Source organism: Sarcophilus harrisii, chromosome 3, assembly GCF_902635505.1.
Source record: "Sarcophilus harrisii chromosome 3, mSarHar1.11, whole genome shotgun sequence".
In the NCBI taxonomy this organism is placed as follows: domain Eukaryota; kingdom Metazoa; phylum Chordata; class Mammalia; order Dasyuromorphia; family Dasyuridae; genus Sarcophilus; species Sarcophilus harrisii.
In genome coordinates this window covers 546670551-546693620 of record NC_045428.1, presented here as the reverse complement: position 1 = coordinate 546693620, position 23070 = coordinate 546670551, and the positions used below count along the sequence as shown (strand labels likewise).

Here is a 23070-nt window from a genome sequence, read left to right as displayed (position 1 = left end):
CGCCGTCTCGCCCGAGCAGTGAGGGTTCCCCGAGGGGAGGAACGGGCCCGGGGCGGGCCGCGGCCCCCGGCTACTGTGAGGTCAGCGCGCCCGCCCCGTGGGTCACAATGCAGCCCGCGCCCTCGACGGCCCGGCCCCGCCGCGCGCCCCGCCCCGCTGCACCAGACACCTGCCCGGCTACCCCTGGACCAGAGCGTCCTCCCGCGGCCAGGGCGCGGGCAGCTGTTTCCCGCCTGGGACCGGCTCCGGCCTCCAGCAGGTGAGACTCCCGGGCCGGAACGGGCGGGGACCAACGCGGGGCAGTGGAACGAGGGCCGGGGCCGGGGCTGAGCGCAGTGTTGCCCCCTGCAGAGCTTCCCGGGGCCCGGACATGAGCGCCCAGGAGCCCCCGCAAGGTCGGAGATTCCCCATTGAGGCCGGAGACTCCCCCGGCCTGGCCGCAGCCCCCGAGCCCCAGGACAGCGCGGAGCCCGTTGCTACGGAGCACACCCCGGTCAGGTGAGGGAGAGACGAGAGCCGCTCGAGCCCTGACCCGTTTTTTCCCCTCCTCCTCGTGCCCCCTCCCCGGCCATCCTCGCCTAGGGCTTAGAAGTGGGGGGCGGGGGAGGAGAGGGGGCGGGGAGGTCATTTAGGGCCGGCCCTGCCCAAGGCCCTGCCCAAGGCCCTGCGGGGTAGATGTGAAAACAACCGAGTCCCAGGGAGAGGATTCCAACTTGGAGCTCTCGACTCCAAGTGTAGCAGTGCTCGACTCTTTCCTAGGCCTGGAGCTTCTAACCTCCAACTTCTACGCCCCCCACCCCCACCCCGCTCCCTTCCCAGCAGGCCGCTGCGACGCTGCCCTGGCTGCCACTGCCTGACGCTGCTGCACGTGCCCATCGACGTCTACCTGGCAATGGGCGGAAGCCCCCGGGCCCGCGCCACCTGAGTGTGCGCCTGCGCGGCGGCTCCGAGGGGGCCGGGCGGGGGCGGGGCCGGCCGCGGGGACACCGCGCTGAGGTCGCGCGCGCCGAGCACGAGACAATGATGCACATTTTAAAATAAAAGAATGATGCACATTTTAATAAAAGCACAGCTTACACTGTTCTTTACACTCCGGGCTGGCTGCGTGTGTGTGCGCGCGCGTCTGTCTGTCCTTCAGCCCCGCCGGCAGCTCCTGAGATTCAATGCGGTGCCCCGAGAGCAACACTTAGTACGCGCGCTGCTGGGGGCAGGGCTTTGTACGCGGCCAGGGCGGGGCCGAGGCCCGGAGAAGTGGTCCCTCCTGGAGCCTGCGGCCCGCGGGCGTGGGGGGGGGGGGGGGGGGGGGGGGGGGGGGGGGGGGCGGGGAACGTGGTGCCCGAGAGAAGCAAGCCCCGGACACCGGGAGGGAGGAGAGAGCGCCGGCAACAAGGGCCATTCTCAGGCTAGGTTCTCCAGCCGTGGTGGCGCCGGAATGACCGGACCCCTCCCCCTGCCCAGAACCTTCTCAGATGTGTCTGGGGGGGCCCTTAGCCTCTCTGAGAGCCTTTCGTGGGGTCCCCCGGGCAGAACTTGTTATGTAAATAGAACACACCTAAACAAAAGCTGGGCTGGGCAGAAATATTTTTAAGGCTGTAAAAGGGTCTTGAGACTAAAAATGTTAAGGGCTTTTACTTTGGAAAACAGGGACTCAAGGAATTAAGGAAGAGGGTTCCAAACCCGGACAAAAGCACGGAGGGAGAGGGAGATTCTTACCACATGTAATATGAGACAAAGCAGAAAAAGTAGATGCTAGTCTTTTCTCTGTCTCTCCTTCCCTCCTTCTAAAATCGTTTCTCATTTCTTCCAGGTTTCCTCCCCGCACTTCTAAGACCTCTAAGATTCCCTCCCACTCAAAACAGTGTGATCCTACCCCTTGTGGTTTCCCTCTCCCTCCCTCCTTTCCCCCTAATTCCTTGTGCTGTGGGGGACACAGGAATCAGACCCAGCCCCAGGAAAGAGGGATGACTCAGAAGCAAAAATGCCAGAGCTGGAAAGGGCTTTAATGGCTATCATCTAACCTAGCCGCTATCTGACAACACAGGCCAGGCAGAGCAAGCTCTAAAATGTGCATTCGGAAGGAAAAAGAGAACATATTCAGCTATGGGAAAGAGGGAGAGAAGGGGAGAAATCAGAAAAAACTTCTAGGTGGGATTTAAGTCGGGCCTTGAACAATGAGCAGGATTAAGGGACCTGTGTCTTCTGACAGTGGGAATAGCTGAACGGAGAATGAAACCGCCAAACTATTGGCCAGCAAACTTAATTTTGATCTTAACAAAATTCTAGAACCTGTTCACCTAGAAAAGGAAGTGGTCAGTCATTGTTACCAAGAACCAGAACACAGCAATGACCAGACTAACCTTATTTCCCATTTTGATCCAAGATATTGGACTGGTAGGACCAGAGGAAGACTATAGATAAATAACACAGAATTTGGAGAGCCCTTGTGGTAATATGATTAGGTTCCTTTGGAAGTGATTGAATACTCAGACACAAAAAGTGGTCATCAGTGATTTGACATCAAACCATTTTGACCTCAATAGGAAGACCTCTAGTGGCTGGCTAGTGGAACATTTAAGGAATCAGCTTGAGCCCTGTGCTCCTTTATATTTTATTGACCCCAATGAAAATAAAGATTTCATGTTTATCACATTTTCAAAGGGCACAAAACACTGGATGACAGGTTAGAACAATGGGCAGTCAAACTTGTATCAAAAGGTGGTGGGGAGGAGAGAGAAAACTACATTTTTCACTTAAAGCAATGTAACTGGTATTAATCTAATAATTTTTTAAAATTGTGATGGTCAATGAGATGAATGCAAAGTTCCGCATTTAAGTTCAAAAAGTCAATGTCATAAGTTCAGGGATGAGAACTTGAAAGTTTACTGGGTTTTTTAGATCTCTCAATTTGATCCTCACAAAGTTACCCATGCATATATCCTGTAAATAAAAGGCTATTAAATAAAAAAAATTAAAAAAAAAATTTGATCCTCACAACAATCTTCTAGGGTAAGTACTATTATCATCCCCTTTTTATGAATGAGGAAAATAAAGCTTAGAGACCATAAGTTAAAACTTAAGGTCATGCCAAAATATGAGAAGAGGGATAGAAAATACAACTGTGTCTTCCAGATATTTGAAGGGCTCTCTTGAAGCAGCATTGGGACCAACAGGTGCAAATTGCAAAGTTATAAATGATGTAAGTATCCCAACTCAATATAATAACAATTAAAACTACACCCAAATAAAATGAGCTTCTGTGCAAAAATATTTATAGTTGTACTTTTTGTGATAGCAAAGAACTGCAAATGGATGCCTGCCAGTTGAAGAAATGATTAAGTGATGTTTCTGAGAAACCTGGTAAAACTTGTATGAACTGATGCAAAGTGAAATGAATAGAACCAGAACATCCAATAACATTCTAAAGATAACTTTTAAAGACTAAAGAATTTTGATCAATTCCATGTCCTACCATGATTGCAGCTTCCAGAAGACCAATGTTGAAGCATGATTAATTTGTTTTGCTCAACTACTCATAGTAGTTACAAGGAGTTTTTCTTCAGTGAACAGAGGGGATGTGTGTGCGTTGATAGAAACAGAGTTAAGAGAGTTGTAATTGGGAGGAGGAGATTACAATAAGATTAAATGGGTTGCCTCTGGAGGGAGGGATTTTCCCATCTAGAGGGAGAAGTCTTCAAGCAAAGGCTGTATCATCCTAAATCGTGGATAAAAAAAAAAAAAGGAATTTTCCAAATAAGATTTTGGCTTACTCCCTTTTAAGGTCTCTTTCTGCCCTAAGGAATTTCCCATCTTCTTTCCTTCCTCCCCTGTCTCTTCCCATCTCTTCTACCTCTTCTCCGTTTCTTTTTTCCATTCCCCTTTTCCTTCTCTATCTTCCCCCTTTTTCCTACTACCTCACTCTCCAAATTCCTCTTCACCTTGTCTTTGATTCAGATGAGCTCTTCTGCTCCTTAGCCCTTCCCCTCTATTTCTCAGGCTCGGGGTGTGGAGTAGTCTGCCCTAATACTTGTATTCCAAGATGGGGCAAGACATTTGGAAGTGCCAGGAGAAGTGGGGGGAGAGTAACCTAGGAGGGGAGAAATGTCCATCTGTGACCACAGTGGGGCGATAGGGAGCCAGGGAGCTCATGGGTCACACCAGCTTGGTGATGTCATATCCCCAGGGGATTCCCTTTCCAACCTCCCCTCTCCCCCCACCTACAAAGTTCCCAGCACTTGGATCCCGGACCAGGAAAGGGAGGGGGGGACCAAGGAAGGGGGAGGGGGGGGAAGACCTGCACCAATGAGCTGGGAACCTGGTCCCAGAAAGGGGCTGGCCCAGGTGATCCCCAGACAAGGAAACTTCCCCTCTCCCCAGACCTGATTTGGAATCTTAAGGACTTAAAAGATACAATAATCACATAATCACTATCTTCCAGAACCAGAAAAACATTCCACCCTCTCCAAGGGTCAAAAATTAGCACTTAGCGTCAGGGTCCGAAGAAGTGAAGTGTCCTTGTAGCCTAGTCCAGCTTAGTCCCGGATCGGAACCTAAGTGTTCTCCTCTGGGGAATAGGGAGGTGTTTTGAATGACCCCCCTAGACACCTCAGCTGTGGAAACCATAGCTCTTCCCTTCCCCTCCCTGCTCTCCCCACACAAATATGCCCACTTTCTCTTTCATGTTCTCACTGCCTTTTGTTTCTCCCTGTTCCCAGTCCTTCCTAATTAGAACCCCTCCCCTGCTCTTTTCTGACTAGAGACCCCCATTTCTAAATGGGGGGCTGCACAGATGGAGGCCCGGTTACCATGGTAACAGCAAGGAAAGGGGTTTCTGTGTCGCCATAGCAACTTCAGACGTCAGACCTGTGCCCTTTCCTATCACCCACTGAAGGGAGGTAGGAGGGAGGGGGTGGAAATGGGGGAAGGGGATTTTTGGAAAAGGGGAGAACGGCTGCCTCTTCACTCATTCCTATCCATGTGCAGCTGGGGGGGGTCAGACCCAGATTTTTTTTCCTTCTAACTCCTCCAGACTATGGGGACTTATATTTACCTCCTCTCTCCCAGCATTCTAGAGGGTCCCTGGCTTTCATATTTGCTCAATGAACCCACGGGACTGCTTGGCCTAGAAAGGGATGCCCTCCCTTCCGAACTCTGGAGATTTCAGGGTCTCCCTGCATTAGAGTCAGGGATCTTAGAGTTTGGATTCTCAACACCAAAAAGGTTAGGACAAGTTAACAAAAACCATAAGTGGGGGAGGGGTCTGGAAACTTCAGAATTGAAGGGTCACACGTCCAGACTCTCAGGATTTGGGGGTCTAAGGATCCAGAAATTTCAGGGTTGGAGTATCTCATGATGGAGGTGTCTCAGGGTCTGGGGTTCCCAGGTTTGAGGGGGCTCTGTCTGGATGTCTTTATACTTGGGTTGCTGTTCAGTTGTTTTTCAGTCATGTCTGACTCCTCTTAACCCTATTTAAGGTTTTCTTGGCAAAGATACTGAAGTGGTTTGCCATTTCTTTCTCCAGCTCATTTTACAGACTAAGGAAACTGCAGCTTGCCTAGGGTCACACAGATCATAAGCGTGTGAGGTTAGATTTGAACTCAAGACAATGAGTCTTCCTGCCTCCAGATCAGATGCTCTCTCCACTGCACCATCCAGACACCTTTTATAATTACATAGAGCAGCTGCTCAACATTATTTGACTTAGAGGTCTCAGAATCTGGGTAGTGAAGGTTAGAGAGTGTCAGAGTTGGGAAAATCTCGGGACATAAGGGTGTTGCCTTAGTACCAGGAGATGGAGGTAATAAAATCTGGGGGTCTCAGGGTTGGGAGATTCTGTGTCATGGGTCTTGGGTTTAATAGTCATAGGGCTGAGGATCTCAAATCCTAAACATTTCAGGAATCAAGAAGTCCAGGGGAGACTCAGAAAGGACTCTTGTGTTTCCAGGGGCTCCAGATTGGAGGTTTTCAAGGCTCAGGAGTACTCAGCACAGAGGGTCTGGGGAGTCTTCCTGAGATCAGAATACTTCATTGTGAAGGGTCTCGAGTTTGAAGTACTCAAACTGGTTGGGGGTGTGTCTCAGTGCCCAAGAACCTTGGAATCTGAGATTCTCCCAGATGTCACTTAGAACAGTGTGGGGAAATTCCAATGTCAGGAAACCCTGGAGCTTCTCTCCATGAAAAAAATGCCATTGTATCCGGAGCCTCGGGTTCAACTTCCCCTTCCTCATCTTCTGTTTCCTCCTCCCACACTATCTACCTTCCTAAGCCTCCATTTCCCCTTCTAGAAAGTGGGGAGGGAAAAAGAGGAGGGTAAGAATTTGCATCTGGCTGAAGGATGACTTGAATAGCTAGAGGTGCCAAATTTTAGGTTCTGAACTTTATGGGATATTTCTGAATTATTTCTAAGCATGGATCTTTGTGAATCTTTAGGATTCACGGGTAGAGATGAACCAAATCCGCTCAGTCAACAAGCATTAATGAATGCTTATTTCATAAGCATCTCTGAGCTCTTAAAGTGAAACTTACCCCCCTCCCCATCACCGACATTTCAAAATCCTAAAGAGCTCCTTTTATCCCCAAAATACCAGGAACACTGGTTCCTTCCTGCTCAGGGAAGCTGAGCATCCCAGAGTGAACTCCATCTTACCTATTTCTCTTTGCTTAGACACCCCCTCCCCTTTCGTCCCTGAATCTATCCTCTCTTCCCTAGTCTCAGCAGACTGTGCTGATCCCTTCCCCCACCCCTCCTCCCTTCCTACCCTCTATCAATGATCTTCCTGTCCTTGGGCACTTCCCCATCTGCCTTAAAACAAGCCTAGTTCCTCCCCCAGCTTAAAAACAAAAGGAAAGAGGCAGAGAGGATGTGATAAGGGATGAGGATATGAGCTTCCAGCTACCATCCTGGCTTTCTCCTCCCAGGACCAGACCATCAGCTTTCCTCCCATTCTCTCCTCCCACTTGTTCAAATCACCTCCTGTCACCATCTCTCCCTTCGTGCCTTATTTTCTACCTTTTATTACTTCTGTCTCCTTTGCCAAGCTCCTTTTTTTTTTTTCCTTTTTAATTTTGTCCCTTTTAAACGTGGCTATGTCTCCGAGTTCTATCCAAAGTCTTCCATTCTTAGCTCTTGGCTCTCTTTCAGCTCAGAGATCTCACTCCTGCTATGGTTACAACTCTCACCTGTCTCTCTCCTAATCTCTTTTCCCAAGCTGCAGTCCCACATTCTCCTGAACACCTCTCCTGCATCTCCTCATAACGATTTCGAGTCACCATATCCAAAGCCAAATTCCTCTACCTCATGGAGCCTCTCCCTATCCCCACTACCCTTTCTCTCCACTGCTTCCACTTCCAAGTCACCTTTGTCTCTCCTTGGTCCTGACTTCCCCTAACCCCTTAAAAAAAGGTCACTTTTAATACAGGAAAGCAGAATCTATACAATGATTGCAACACTGTAAATGAAGTTAAAGTGGAGGGGACATAAAACTCCAGTCCCAAAGGTCAATGTTAAGGCCAAACTGTACATACCATGATGGGAACATCCTTCCATTCCATTCATTTTTCCTCCTCAGGAAATGTACTTTGTAATGGATTTTGTTGGGGGATTTTATTATTGAGAAGTATCTTTTTTGTCAAAAAATGTATCCATTACATTTTAAGTCTTTTTCCATCCCTCCCCCTCCTTTCCCACTGCTAACATTTTGGTTTTCTGAGGGTTCAAGAAAAACCAACAAGATAGTGATGGAGGTATAGGTTCACTAGGAAGAAACATCAAACTCCTCTCTCTTTTTTCAAAGCAGTTATCGCATTAGTAGAGATCGGGAGATTTCCACAGTTTCTCTCCCATTTCAGTATGGCATGGCATTTCACTAATTATCTAATGATGTCCTTATGGACAAGATCCAAAGATTTAGATTAGAAGACAGTATAATTAGAGGAATCTGTAACTGAGCAACTACCCACCAAGAGGGATGATTAATAGTCTCATTCTCTGAAGAGGAGACCTCTAACGTAGAAACTCCCTCCCCTCATCGGTCCTGGCTTATGGATCTTTTCAACATTACACATGGTATTTAGTTGTGACTTGAAAGAAAGCATAAAGTGACATACTTGTCAAATTTATAGATGACAGGAAAGCATTTGTCAAATGACAGAATAAAGGACTCAAAACAATTTTGACCCTTAGGATACACTAAGATGAAATTCACAAGTTCAAAAAATTCTGCATTTGGTTGGACCCAGTACAGTAGGGACTCTATTCCTATCAATTAAGTCGCATCAATTAAGCGATCAATCAGCAATCATGTCTTAAACATCTATATATGGCAGGTACTACAAAGACAAAATGAAATTCCCTGCCAACCGTGAGCTTGCCTTATATCAAGGGAATGTTATCTTACTAGATACTATTTAGCTAGAAATTTTACCTTTGAAAAGGAAAAGATTTGGGAGGGACACAATTGTTGCCTTCAAGTTACATGAAGATGGTGTTGTATAAAAGAGAGATTCAACTTTTTTTTGCATTTATATATTATTTATGCTAACAAATATTACTTCATTTGGTCTTCCCAACAATCTCTTTGCTACCAAAGCAGAGATGGCAGCATGATATAGCAGACACAATACTAGGCTTGGAACGGAGAACTGAGTTCAAATTCTGCTTGTTAATTCTTACTGTCTGTGAAATCTTGAACAAATCACTTATACCTTTAAGCCTCAGTTTTTTCATCTGTAAAATGGAGGGAATAGTTGATGATTTTTAAAGTCTCCCCCAGCTCAAAGGATCCAGGAAGACCAATGAGGGTGGAAGTTACAAATAGGTTTCAGCTTAATATAAAGGAGGATTTCCCAAAAAAAAAAAAAAAAAAAAAGCCCAGAGATCTATTCCAAAATCTCCATTTTGCTCTTACTGAAATGTTTGTATTTGGTGGGATTAAGCTCATTATAAAATCCTTTTGTTTTGTTTTTAAAGAAACATTGGCTGGCTTGAGATGGAGTAGCTAGCCAGTGTTTCCCCTGATCAGAGGAAGGATCCCTCCCAAATATTGTGCTCAGAGAGATGTGGTCCTTAGAAAGGCCCAGCCCTGCATATCCCTATTTCATTCATATTTATTCAGTAGCTATCTATCCAGCAAATTTCTGCTGTGTTGGACCCTGGGGTGCACAGAGTTGAGTTAAGACCTGGTCTTAAAGGTACCTTTTTTCTACCTCTCCAGCTTTCTCCAATTTGTCTCCCCCTCCCCACCTACTTTACAAGGAGACCTGCACCACTTGCTGTTCCTGGAATAAGCCACTGCATCTGCTAACTCAGTCTCTCTTACTGGGGTTGTTCCCCATCCCTAATGAGGAGCCTCCTCATTGAGTTCCCAGTCTTGGGGGTGGGTGGGCTTGAGGTGCAAAGGGAGGGCTGAGGAGCAAGATCCTTCCTGACCAGGGAATCAGGAAAGGCTTCCTGGAGAAGGTGGCAGTGGGACTGGGCTTTAAGAAATGGGGAGGAATTCAGCAGAAAAAGGAGAGAGTTTAGAGCTTTAGAAGAGTGGGAAAACTCCCTGCATTTTTTATTTCCTTCTCAGGTTATTTTTACCTTATTTCTAAGTCCGATTTTTCTTGTGCAGCAAAATAATTGTGGATATGTATACATATATTGTATTTAACATATACTTTAACATATTTCACACATATTGGTCTACCTACCATCTAGGGGGTGGGGAAGGAAGGGAAAAGTTGGAACAAAAGGTTTTGCAATTGTCAGTGCTATATTACCCATGCATATATCTTGTAAATAAAAAGTTATAAAAGAAAAAAGAGTGGGAAAGAATGTAATAGAGAAAAGCACTTTGAAAACATTATCTCATTTGAGCCTCAAAACAAGCTAATTGGGGTAGATATGGATGACTAGGTGACTAAAACTGATGGACTTGAAGTGAGAAAAATTTGAGTGTGAGTCTGGATAAAAGGACAACCTCTCAGTCTCAGTTTCCTCACATGTAATATGGGCTAATGATAATACCTCTAGGTGTAACTTGTGAGGATCACATAAAATAGCATACATGCAACTGCTCTATAAACCTTAAAGAGCCATTTAAATGATAGCTGCTATTGTTAATATTATTAATGCTAACTAGTATCAGCACTAAAAAATAGTATTTACATTATTAGTATAAAATATCATCATCCCCATTTTAGAGATGAAGAAACTGAGACTCATTTCAATGACTTGTTGGTATAGTCATGCAGTAATAATCAGAGACAGGATTTAAATCCAGAAACAGTGGTTTTTTCCTACATACACCCCTCCTCGGGTGCCAGTCTGTGACTGAGTCATTACTTCCTGCCCCATCTCTTCTGCACATCCCATCCTCTCCATCAGATGAGACACTCAGCACCGTGCAGGACATTGTGTAAATGCTATTCCCCTGTTTCAACCCTCCTTCCCCTCCAAAGCTCTCATAGCCACCACTCTGAAGAAAACCCTCTTTCCTTATCCCTTTGACCATATCCCAACAGCTTCCAGAGCCTCCCCCAAAGTGTCTGCCCTGCCTCATCTCTCCCATTCCAATTTACCTTCGGCTCACCTGCCCAGGTGATGTCCTGAAGCTACTTCTGACCAAGTCACCATTTCCCCACTCCCCCCAAACACTCAGTAATCTCCAGGGATCTGGCTGGCACCGAAAGCCCTGTTTGCCATTTAGAGCCCCATAACCCAGCCCCTCCCTACCTTTTTCCTACTTCTCCAGCTTTCTCCTATTTGTCTCCCCTCTCCCCATTTTATGAGTAGACCAGAAACCCCTTTCTTTATGAGGTTGTTCCTGATCCTTACAAATGGATCCCAGGCCTCCTGGCTTTCCTGATCCTTCCAGCTCAGCTCAGATCCCACTTTCTACAGGAAGTCTTTCTCCTTTCCCATCCCCCAGTGCCTTCCTTCCCTTGGGGCCCCCCTTCCATCAGCCCAGTCTCTCTCACACACAGTAATATCAATTTATTCATGTCATTTCCCTCAATAAACTATGATGTGAGCTCCTTTAGGCTCGGGATCTCATTTTCCCCTTATAATCACAGGGCCTGACTCACATACTAAGCAAGCGCTTCCTAAATGTTTGTTAACTGAATGAATCGCCCCTGGTTGTTCCGAAACAGACCCTCCTGGGCCGTGTGGTGAGCAGCTCCGCATCTGTGTTCCCCAGTGTGGCTGCGGGTAGGGGAGGGCTGCAGTGGGGGCCGGACTGTGGGGGACATATTCTCTGGCCTTGGGGGACAGGTTAGGGGACATGAGACAGCTGCACAATAGTCTCCCCCAGTGAGTCACTGGGGGGAAATAGCAGAGATAGATTGGCTGGGGCAGCTGCTCCTGCTGGGGAGGGGTCAGGGCCTTCATGTTCCCCCAGATCCCCTGAGACCCCCGGGGTGGGGCAGACAGCACCCAGGCCTGAGCCAAAGCTCCCTGCCAGCCCTTGTAGATGAGCGGGCTTGTTGGGATGAACATGACCATGATTGTGCAAGAGAGCTGAGGGAGGTCCCAGCCGGTGTGCACTGGAGAACGCCGGCTCCCCCTCCCCTGCTTTGGGGTCCTTGCCCCTCCATGGGTCTCCAGACTCGGCTCTGTCCCTGGGGCTCCCCGTTCTCCCTCCTGCAGGCCGTGCGCTTATCTCCGAGACTGTGGATCCCGGTCTCCCGCGCTGTGTCCCCCCCATCCTTGCTGCGCGGCTGCCTCCTGTCTCTCCCTCCCCCTCCCCTTCTCCTCGGCTCTGTCCTTGTCCTAGCTTGCCCTGGGAGGACGGACAAGCAGGGGCTGGGCCCGAGCGCCACCCCCGGCCCCCCGGGGATGGGGCCATCTTTCCGAGGAGCCTGATGGGGCTTCTCTGCCAGGAAAGGGGGGGCTAAGGGGAGGATCGGCAGGGGGCAGGGGCCGCTCCCTCCCTTCTTCCCTCCGCACACCCGCTGACGCTTTGGGCTAAAAACACCCGAGGGGGCCGCCGGGGGAGTATCGCCTTCCCCGGCCCGAGGCTAAAGGGGCTGAGCGGGCGCGGCCGCAGGCAGACGCCAGAGACACCATGATCTTCCCAGAGGCCGCGCAGTTTGTGGTCAATTATTTGCTGAACCGGTGAGGGAAGGGGCGGGGGCGGCGGGGAGCCCCGGGGGCAGGGGCTGGAAAGGAAGGCTTCTGGGGCGGAGGGCGGGACTGGGCTCAGAGCGAGGCGGGACCGAGAGACCCCGCTTTGGGGCCCGACACGTGGGGGCTGGGGGGGGGGGGGCGCCGGAGCAATCCCGGATTCGGAGCCTGAGAGCCGGGGGGAGGACCTGGGGGGGGAGGGGGACTCCCAAACTTCCGTCCCAGATGTCGGGGAGGAGGTCCCCGAGTTGAAGGTCAGAGATTCCGGGAGGGGCTCAGGAGGGCGCGCCTAACGCAGAAGGGGCGGGACGGGATTGCCGCCCAAACCCGGGGCCCGGGAGCGTCGCGAGGGGCTCGTGCCAGCTCTCACCGCCCCGCTCCCCCACCAGGAGGCCCCGGGCGACGCCCCCGCACCGCCTGGACCAGGAACTCTGCTTCTGGGGAGTGCGAGGGCCCCCTCCCCCCGAGCCGGCCGCCCGCCGCAGCCTGGGCGACTTCTGGCTGAGCCCCCAGCGCCGCTGGCCGCCGGGGGCCTCGTGGCGCTGGCCCAGCCGCCGCCTGCTGCTCTTGCCCCCGGCTACCGGGCTGGGCGACGTGCCCTCGGCGCGCTGGCCGGGCTGCTTCTCCGCGCGCCCCAACCTCGTGTGAGCCCGCCGGGCCGGGGCCTGCGGTGCCCGGGCGGGGGCGGGGCCGGAGGGGCGGGGCCGGAGGGGCGTGGCCGCGGGGCGGGGGGAGGGGCCGGCCTGGAACGCGGGAAAGGGCTGGGGGGGGGGCCTTAAGGGGAGGCGCTGCGAAAGGCGTGGCCCACGGGGCCTGGTGCGGGGGCGGCCGCTCCCCCCCTCCCCTAAGTACGTACCCCTCCCTGCAGGTGGAAGCACCGCTGGCAGAGTCTCAATCACGAATTTCTGGGCAGAAGGATGAGACGCCTGATGCCCCTGTACCTGTGACGCCCGAGGGCAGGATTAAGGTGGGAGCCCGAGGGCGGGGACTTAGGGAAGGGTTCCGGGAACCTTTGTGCAAGAATTAAGCGCCTACTGAATGCGCGGCTTGGAGGGGATTCAGGGGTGGTCCCTCAGCCCGGTAGGGGAAGGGCGCAGCGGAGCCCGGTGGAGCACCCCATTACGCGGCGCGTGCGTCAGGGTCCTCTGTGAGGTCTGCGGGGAAGAGCCTGACCGACCTGGGGCCGGCCGGGAGGCCTCCTGGAGGAGGGATCCTCGCCGCTGAGATTTCGGGGGCACGGAGGGGGCGGGGCGCCAGGGCCGAGGGCTCCCGCACCCACTTGGGAGCTCTCTGGCCGAGGCCCAGGCCCTCCGCTGGGCCGCCCTTCCCCCTCTCCAGTGTTCTGGGGCTCGAGTGACCCTCTAGGACTGGGGTCAGGGGAGAGCATCCTTGTTCTCCTTCGCCCAAGGCGGGAACCCGCCGGCCTTCTCCTTCCCAGGCTGGGCGGGCTCTGGTTGTTGTGTCAGGGAGAGGGGGGCAGGCTGGCCAGGAGGTGGCTGTCAGCGCTCTCCAGGGCTCCTCCGGGACCCTGTGGCGCTGGAGCCGGGACCCTGTGGCGCTGGAGCCGGGACCCTGTGGCGCTGGAGCCGGGACCCTGTGGCGCTGGAGCCGGGACCTGGGATCATCCGTGTGGGAATCGGGATGGTGCCACACGATGCTCCAGCGCGCATCCCTGCGGATCCGGGCCTGAAATCCAGGAGGGGGCTCTGTGGAACAGCCCCCTGCTCCCCACCCCCAGTGCCCTGGTCCCGCGGGGCCTCTCTTCTCCCCACAAACCCGCCTGCAAAAGCCGGGCTGGGGCTGGGCCTGAGCGCCTGCTCTACAAAGACCCGTCCGGCTTCAGCCACACAAACTCGGCCTCGGGGTCCTCATCTCTAATAGAAGCCTGGACCAGGTGATGTCCGGGTAGTCCCAGTGTGAAATGGCTCCAGAGAGAGGAAGACTCACTAGCCTGGCTTCTGTAAGAGTCCATGCCTTTACCTGGAATCCCACGGTATTCCTCTCCGCCAGCCCCTCCCGAAGCTAAGCGCTTTGAGAAAGAGATTTTTACTTTATTCACCAACCTCTTCTGAGAGTGTCTGAACCTCCCCTCCCTCCCAAACTCCCATCCTGCAAGGTGACTCCCGGGCGTTGGATCAGCTAGTCCTCCATCCCGAGGCTAGACTGGAGAAGTCAGGCTCTCACAAGTAGAAGGGGGAGACAAAAGGACCCAGGACTCCTGGTAGGGTAGTGGGAAATCTTGGGACTAGAATTCCCTACAGCAGCGTCCTCTGGCTGGAATCAGCCACCTGCTCAGTATACTAACCTACCCCACATCTGGGATGGAGAGCATCAGATTCTCCGGTCTCCAATGTTAGGACATGGACAGTAAAATCCAAAACAATGGATATATCCTGTCCTTTGAAGAGGAACACTGACAAGCTAGAATATAGCCAGAGAAAGGGGTCTACCAAGATGGTGAGAAGTCTGGAAACCATGTCCCAAAACAGTGGTTCCTATTTGGTTGAGAACTCCTAACAATGGTACAAGGCATTTAGGCTAAAAATTATTTAATGGTGCCTTGAAGAGTAAATAATTGTAGAATATTTTAAAGAGCATATTAAATTACCAGGGAGGTTCATAACACACTTTTTGTTGCTGTTGAAAGGAGTTTACAGCACAAAAATCAATGGGAACCATAGTCATTGGGAAGCAGTTGAAAAAACAGGGGTTATTGAGCCTGAAAAAGACTGCCAGGATCCATGAAATGGGATGGAAAATGCTTAAAGGCAGAGTTAGGTTTCATATTAGTAAAAACTTCCTGATTTCAAGGGTTGGCGAAAAGAAGAAAAAGCTGCCTAATGAAGAAGTGAATGACATCAGCCAGCTTCTGCTTCTTTATGTTAAATAGGGAGATGACAAGATCGGGATTCCTGTCGAGATATTGGGTCAGCCTCAGTGCCCTCTCAGGTTCTGTGATTCCAAACACAAAATGAGAATCGGACTTCGCTGACAGGAGGAATTTTATCTAAAGATAAAATTGTTAGGAAACTGAGACCCCCCCCCCAAGGAAAATGAGGTCATGCCATTGTTCATAATGGTTACAGCATTCTATCCCTTAACAGTGACCTAAGTTGCTTTCCATCAGCCCCCATCCCTAGGGAGAAGTTAGGCTGCCATATTATACTGCATCCCTTTCCCAAAGGACGGCGTGCACTCCACTTTCCCAAGCCTTATTGGAGAGCAAATACTTAGCTGAGTCACCTGTAGGTCATCTGTTTAGATGGTTTAAGACAAGTTGGGCCAATTAGATCTCTGCACAGCTGGGTCAAAGAGCCCCGCTTTGTCCTGCTTACAGAATGACCCAGGTCAGAACTAGTCCCAAGATCTGCCTCTAATTATTGTGTGACCCTGTGCCATCCTGCATCTGATTCTCAGATTTCCTAGTCTGTAAAAGAAGTCGGGACCATTTAGCATCAGTAGGGCCTTTTCTTCATGGACAGTCAGTCATCTTCCATTCTTGGGTGTGAGGAAAAGGGAGCCATACCTTATGTAACAATGAGTGGGTGGGTATGGAGAATAATAGGAGATATTTCTGGGGGGGGGTCTCTAGGCTATATCTCTGGGGACTAAGTGTTTCTAGGGTTGCTTCTGGATGATATCTCAGGAGGGTTATTTCTGGGGGTATTTGGGGAAGTCCTTGGAGGTGTTTGGGAGTTATTTCTGAAGACATATTTTGGAGTGTGTTTGCACATGTTTGTTGGGTGTTTCTTGGGGGGAGTTTCCATGAGGGAGAGTCTGATGGGGAGTAGTGTTTTAGGAAGATGTTAGAAGCTTCCTCTGGGAAATCTCTGGAAATGTCTCTCATAAGGGGCAGGGCCAGTGACTGTTGAACTGAAGTCCAAAAAATAAATAAATAAATAAATCCCCTTACACTGGTGGGGGTGGTGAGACTAGCCAAGGCAATGGACATATCTGGACCAATCTCAGTGAAACCGATTCAGGTCATTCCTCTTGCTCTGGAGCTGCCCAAGATTTCTAAACTCTGGGAGGGAGGGGGTCTAGTTCTTAGGAACCAAGGAGTAACCAGAAGTCAAGACTTTTAGAGGAAGAAAAAGAGTGCCCTAAGAGAGAATTTGCAGGAAGGGACTTCCCCAGTGGTCAGTGGAATGCCTTCCCTTTTCACCCTCATCCCAAAGCCTTCACAAAAACACTTTCATTTTCTCTTTTAGGGGACTTTCCCTGAAGGGAAAATCATGATTGGAAAGTTGGAAACAATCCGAATTCATTTATACACACACATACACACACACTCCTAGCAGCCTCAGACTCTAAAACCTGGAGTTCAGGAATAAGGGGTGTTTACAGGAAACAGAAAGCAGATGAGAGAGGGCTGCAGTGATGGCGGTGTGGGGTCAGAAAGCATTTTCTTGCAGCCCCTCTCTCCTTTTCCCACGGCCCCTACAGCCCTGTGAGATCCTTGGGGAAGTGAGAGGGACTCCATCCTGTTCCACAGACAGACACAGGTACTGAAATCAAATGAGGAACGAAAGAATATCAAAGCTTTGTGTTACAGCTGAAGCCAAAGTGCAGAAAAAAGGCTCCCATATTACAGAGCTTCTAGTCCCCTTTCTGCCATTACACCAAGGGATGGAGGGGGCTGGGAGGGAGGGCCAGGTGTCAACATCCAAGAGGGGGACCCTAGGACTGCAGATTTGGCTAATCAAGTAAGAAGGCAGCGGAGACTATATTTGGAAGCCATCTTTATAGAGCTTGGGACTTACCAAAACTCCCAAATGACTTGCCAATGCAAAAGCTAACATTTCTGTAGTGTTTTGTGGTTGAGAAATGATTTTAGATGCATAATCTTATTTGGGCTTTACAACTGAAACCCCTCCAGTAGGAAATGCAATTATTGTTAACCACATTTTACAAAAGAAGAAACTGAGACTCAGAAAAGGAAGGAAGCAAACAAGCATTTATTCATCACCTACTATGCATTAGGCACTATGCTAATTTTTTACACTTTACAAATATTATTTGATTCTCACAACAACAATCTTGAAAGGGAGATATTATTCCTGTTTTACAGCTGAGGAAACTGAGGCAGGTAGAAATTATTTCCCTAGGATCACACAGTTAAGGGTCCAAAGCTAGATTTGAACTCTTCTTGCCTCCTAGGCCCAGCCACTAAACTATGTCTCCTTTTAGAAGCCATCTAATCCAATCCCCTTTTATAGTTGAAGTAACTGAGCGTTATAGTAATTGGAAGTCACAGTATGAGAGACAAAACCCAAATCCACTGATTCCAAACTTGGTGCTCTTTCCTCTGGTACCTCCCCCTGCCCTATTCCTCCTTCTCATTGCAAAGGAAGAGGTGTATATTCCCATTACACAGATGGAGAAAGTGAAAGTGAGAGAGAAACAGAGAGACAGAAACAGAGGCAGAGACAGAGGAGAGAGAGAGAGAAACAGACAGACAGCAACAGAGGCAGAGGCAGAGACAGAGGAGAGAGAGAGAGAAACAGAGACAGAGCCACAGAAACAGAAACAGAGGGAGGAGAGACAAAGAGACAGAGGAGAGAGAGAGCAGAAGGGAGAGAGAAAGGGAAAAAAGGGACAGAGACAGAGGAGGGAAAGAGAAAGAGACTGAGACCCTCTCTCAAGGTCACACAGCGAATCTTTGATAACACTGAGACCAAAGCCAAAGCCCAGGTCTCCAAACTGAAGTTCAGGGCTCTTGGCTCTCCTCCAGGTCACCTCCCTAAATGGAAAATTTGCTATTCCCAACTTTGTGTCATCCTCAGAGATGATAAGCACATTTTCATCTCTGATTAACTCCCTATTGCACTCCACACAATAGAGTGTCTCTTCCCTTCATGTCCCCAGTGTGGTCAATGTTCCCACTTTCATTTTCAGAAGATTGAAGCCTCCTATCAAGAGTCTCCCCATCTCTCCTTCTCCATGTCTCCAGTTCTCTCTACAACTGCGTCTTCTCCTTTGCCCTTGCCACAGGACAAGGTGACTGTCCTTTGATCCCACCCCCCTTTTTCTCCTCTGGGAGTCTGTCCTGTCAGCCATTTCTCCCTTTCTCACATTGTTCCCCCTCTAGAATGGAAGCTCCTGAAGGGCAGGAACTGTTTCAATTTTGTCTTTATGTCTCCAGTGCCTGGCTCCGGGTGGGTATTCAATAAAGATTTGTTGATTGATTGAATTTTTTTATTTATTGACTCTTTCCTTAATGCTTACAAACTGGTCTCCTTTCTCTTTAAAGATCCTCCACCACCGTGTTTTTTCAAACAATCATCCTATTTTGTAGAGCATACATTTTCAGCTAGAGGTCATCCAATCTAGTCCATTCTCAGAGCTCTTGCCCAAAGGCCACACAAGTATCAAGTGGCAGAATTAGGTTCTGAACCCAGGTCCTCTGACTCAATCTTTCTGCTGTCCCAAGCTTCTTTCCCTCCTCACTTTCACAGCTAATCTCCTAGGAAGAAATCTCTATTCATTGTTTCCACTTCTTCACCACCCATTCATTCCTCAGGGGTTTGGTGATAAGATTTCTGGCCTCGGCAGGCCAGTGAAATTGTACTCTCCAAGGTCATCAATGACCTAAATGCCCAGTCCAGTGGCCTTTTCGCAACCCTCATTCTTCACAACCTCTCTGAAACTTGTTTGGTCCCACCCCCCATTCTGAATGGTTTCCCTCTCCTTTGAATAGTTATACTGCTCCCTTTCAGCTGTATTTTTGCCACCTCTTCCACCTTTTCTTTGGTTCAGAATTCTGTTCTTGCCCCTTCAGACCTCAGATCAGAATCTCATTTATTTGGAGAGAACCCTCTCTCTTTAGGTTGAAAACCCTAAATCCACCTGTCATATGTCACTATCAATGTGTCAGTTTCCCGTGAATAATAAGGCCATTAATCCAATTGTTCTCTTCTCCTCAAAAATTGAGAGGTATGAGGTATTCAGAGAGGAACTGGAACTCTAGTGTATGCAAGGACTTCCCAAGAGCCCTTTTTAGGGTTCCAATCCACCTCAGGTGTCTACCTGGAACTCAACTCTCACCTGGGGCTCCAAGAAGCAGAGCTGCCATACCCTGGTAAACCTCTTAGGCAGAGAAGCTAAACCAGGTTAAGAATGATCAACTGATGTGAAATCTGAGGGTGAGTTAAGGGAGTGTTCCCCAAATCTGTGACTATATTCTCTAGTGGAATAGGCAGATGAGAACATTTTATTGCAACTGCCATAAAGCAGGCCCTATGGAGAATATGTTAATTAGCCCTCATTAATTCTTGCTTGTATGGCCCACTGCTGGACCCTAACTCAGCCATTCCCTCCAACTCTCTTTAGGTTCTCTTTTTTTGAGCTGGGGCTTGTTTGTTTGTCTCCCTTGCACCCACGAGGCTGGTTGGGTAGGTCCTCAAAGGGACAGCCACATTGCTACAACTTACTTTCAAGGTCCTGGTTGACTTTGATGTGAGGATAGAGATACATCTCCTTCTTACAACCCTAGCTCCTGAGCCCCCACTGACATGTTCCTCATTTAAACCAAACTACCAAAATGAAGCCATTAACTTTTTTTCTTTAATGGTTTTTTATTTTTATTTTTCCAAATACATGTAAACATAGTTTCCAACATTTATTTTTGTAAGACTTTATATTCTAAATTTTTCTCTCTCTCCCTTGCCTCCTCCCTGGCAAAGACATCAAGCAATTTGATATAGGTTAAATATTTGCAATTCTTTTAAACGTGCTCCATATTTGTCATGTTGTGCAAGAAAAATCACACTAAAAGGGAGAAAAAAACAAACAAACAAAAGGTGAAAATACTATGTTTTGATCCACATTCAGTCTCCATAGTTCTCTCTCTGGATGCAATTGGCATTTTCCATCCCAAGTCTATTAAGCCATTAACTCTTAATCATTCGACATTTACTAAATCTAATGCAAGGCAATAATATCATAACATAATAATTTACCAATAAACTTGGGCCACACTCTTCCACCCAGGTGCATAGTGTCTGTGGGAGAGTATTATAGGAACATTCTCACAGAAATTCTCACAAACTCACAGAAACTTAAAAAGCATTTAAGTAAGGAATCCAATGTGTTGTGGGCAACTCCTGACTCTACTGCAAACCCAGACATCCTTGGTCTCATTAGGCAACAGTATGTACCAGGTGTCATCTGCTGGCTGAAGCTAATTCTTCCCTAGTTGGGAGGGCTGTCCTGGGGTTAAATTCCTTTTAGGAAAGAGCACATTTAAGCTTGGATCTCCAGAGCTTCCAACCTGTTTTTTGGGGGGTAAACACTAAGGAAGTCCTACTTTTTTCATCAAAACAGTTCCCTTAAGGAGGGGAAAATTTGGAACAGAAGGTTTTGCAAGGGTTAATGTTGTAAAAATTACCCATATTTTTTGTAAATAAAAAGATATAATAATAATAATAATAAACAGTTCCTTTACTCTGAGACATGCAAAGCTAATCTTGTTTGTTCCCTGGCTGAGAGGAATTTCTCTTGATATAGGGTAATGTCTGAGGGGTTTCTACTTTTCTCAAATTATAGATGATTAACAATGGATAGAGAGGAAAGCATCTTTTCCTTATTCCATTTGCTGAGTAACTAAGGATTTTTGTTTCTCTAATCAGCTCCCAACATCAAGGCTCTTCTCCAGAGCAGCTCCTTACATCAACCACAGAGCTTCTCAGTCTCTACTCAAATGGGCTCATCTGGACTAGAGTTCTTTCATTTCAACTGTCATGGTGTGTCCCATATGTCCCAAATTCTATTCTGGCTTCTGATCTCCACTTCTATAAGCAGTTTCTTCATTAACTTTTACCTTTTTATTCCATGTAATGACCTCCTTCTGTCTTAAGTTGAGAAACCCCAAATCCACATTTCTTTCACATATGACATGAATAATCAACATGCATTTATCCCATAAACCCAAAATATTTCTTTGTTTCAGAGTTTTTCATCTGTAAACCTCAAAATTCTTAAAAACAAAACAAAACATATAGTCATTTAATTCAGTATTAATTCAGATCAATAGTGTCCAACTTTTCATGATAAAGATACTGGAGGAAGGGTTTTCTATTTGCTATTTTTTTTTCTGACTCATTTTGCAGATGAAGAAACTGAGGCAAACAGGATAAAGTGACTTACCCAGAGTCACACAACTAGTAAATGTCAAAGGCCAGATTTGAACTAAGAGAGTCTTCCTGACTCCAGATTCAGTGTTCTATACCTGATCCATTTACTTTAGTTCCCAGGCAGCAATACACTCATTCTGCCCATCTTTGACCATCAGTTGGTACATTTGCCTCAGAGTTTCCTATGTTTCTTAAGTTTTTCTGTGTTTCTCAAGTAAATGTTCTCTTTTTGCTCCTTTCAGGAACATTAAAAATGCCCACATACGACTGAATGTGGATCACACCACAGTATTTTCACTTTTTCACTTGTTTTTTGTTTTCTTCTTCATTTTTTTTCCTTTTTGATCTGATTTTTCTTGTGTAGCATGATAATTGTGGAAATATAGATCGAAAAATTGCACATGTTTAACATATATTGGATTATTTGCTGTCTAAAGGAGGGGGTGGGAGGAAAGGAAGGAGAAAAAATTTGTAACACAAGGTTTTGCAAGGGTGATTGTTGAAAACTGCATATATTTTGAAAATAAAAAGCTAAAAAAAAAAGAAAATAAGGAAAATGCAAAAACAAAAAATAAAAACAAATTTTAAAAATGTTCACATAAGAAAAGGGTCAGTACCTTGTTATACTTTGGACTACTATCTTAGTTTCCTAACTGACCTCTGCCTTCACTCTATTCTTTATAGGTGACCTTCACATGGTTAGCCAGTTAATCTTCTTGGTATACTTCCTGACCCTACTCAAAAATCTCAAGTAAGTACCTCATAATAACTTACAGAAGAAAATATAACCTTCTTACCCTGATATATTTTAAGACCTCCCACAATAGTGTTCTACCCTGGGAAGTTTTACCCTGGGATACCCGGCCCCTCCAAGGCATCTGTAGATCAATTTCAGGAAGTTCATGTATATTGGATGGGAGGAAAAAAATCTGCTTTTATTTTCACCATCTTCTAACTGCAATTTAATGATTCCATCACTTATTTAAAAACCCTTATTCTGAGAAAGTGGTTCTAGGCTTTACCAGACTTCAGAGGGGTCTGTGGCACAAAAAAACGAGGGAAGTCCCTTCTCTCAGGCATCTTCAAGCCTATTTCACATTTACGTCTCTTTTATAAATTGTACTGACAAACTTTGAGGATCTTGACGTGCCGTGCCCTCCGCATTTGGGATGTTCTTGGCAAAGATACTCCAGTGTTTCACCATTTCCTTCTCTAGCTCATTTTACAGATGAGGAAACTGAGGCTTCAGTTAAGTGTCTAAGATTGTATTGGAATTTGGGGGGGAATGGGTCTTCCTCACTCCAGGCCCACTGCTCCTCTCACCACTTTGATGTCCCCACATCCCCCTGTTCTAATAGTTTATGCAGACAGGGCTATCCTGCCTTCAATGTCTTCTCATCTCTGCCAGGTAAAATCCTTCTTTAATTCAAAGCTCAACTCAATTGCTACCTCCTCTAAAAAGCTTTCCATGATGCCTTCTACTGAAAATGATCTTTTCTTCCTTGAATTTCTATAAAGGATTCTATCGGGCTGTCCTTCCCTCTCTTGTTTTAAGTTTAGCTTTGTACTTGTCCTATCTTCTCCTGGAGGCAAGGACCATCTCATTTTTTTCCTCTCTATATCCCCAGCATCCATCCCGATCCCTTGGACACTGTGGACACTTTTGAATATTTTCTGAATTGAATAACTTGATTCTCTGGCTTCATCCAGGTCACTGATTAAAAAAAAAAATTATCAGACTTTCTGAGGTATTTAAGAAAGAACAAATGACAGAATCCTCCATGTTTGTATCTGTCTATTAACCTCATTCTTTGGGCCCTGTCCCTACAACTA

At 47.7% G+C, this 23070-nt stretch overlaps 1 protein-coding gene across 3 annotated transcripts; it reads left to right on the top strand.

Moving 5' to 3' along the window:
- Positions 1 to 36: 36 nt before the first annotated feature.
- FAM229A (family with sequence similarity 229 member A) lies at positions 37 to 1093 on the top strand. Of its 3 annotated transcripts, none has more exons than XM_031962291.1 (3): positions 37 to 259; positions 352 to 498; positions 820 to 1093. In XM_031962291.1, exons 1-3 carry the CDS (start codon positions 108 to 110, stop codon positions 923 to 925), a joined length of 405 nt encoding a protein of 134 aa, XP_031818151.1. In that variant the 5' UTR covers positions 37 to 107; the 3' UTR covers positions 926 to 1093. The 3 variants fall into 3 exon arrangements, with proteins under 3 accessions (XP_031818151.1, XP_031818150.1, XP_031818152.1); XM_031962290.1 differs by having other exon boundaries at positions 760 to 1093; XM_031962292.1 differs by having other exon boundaries at positions 823 to 1090.
- The last annotated feature ends 21977 nt before the right edge of the window (positions 1094 to 23070 follow it).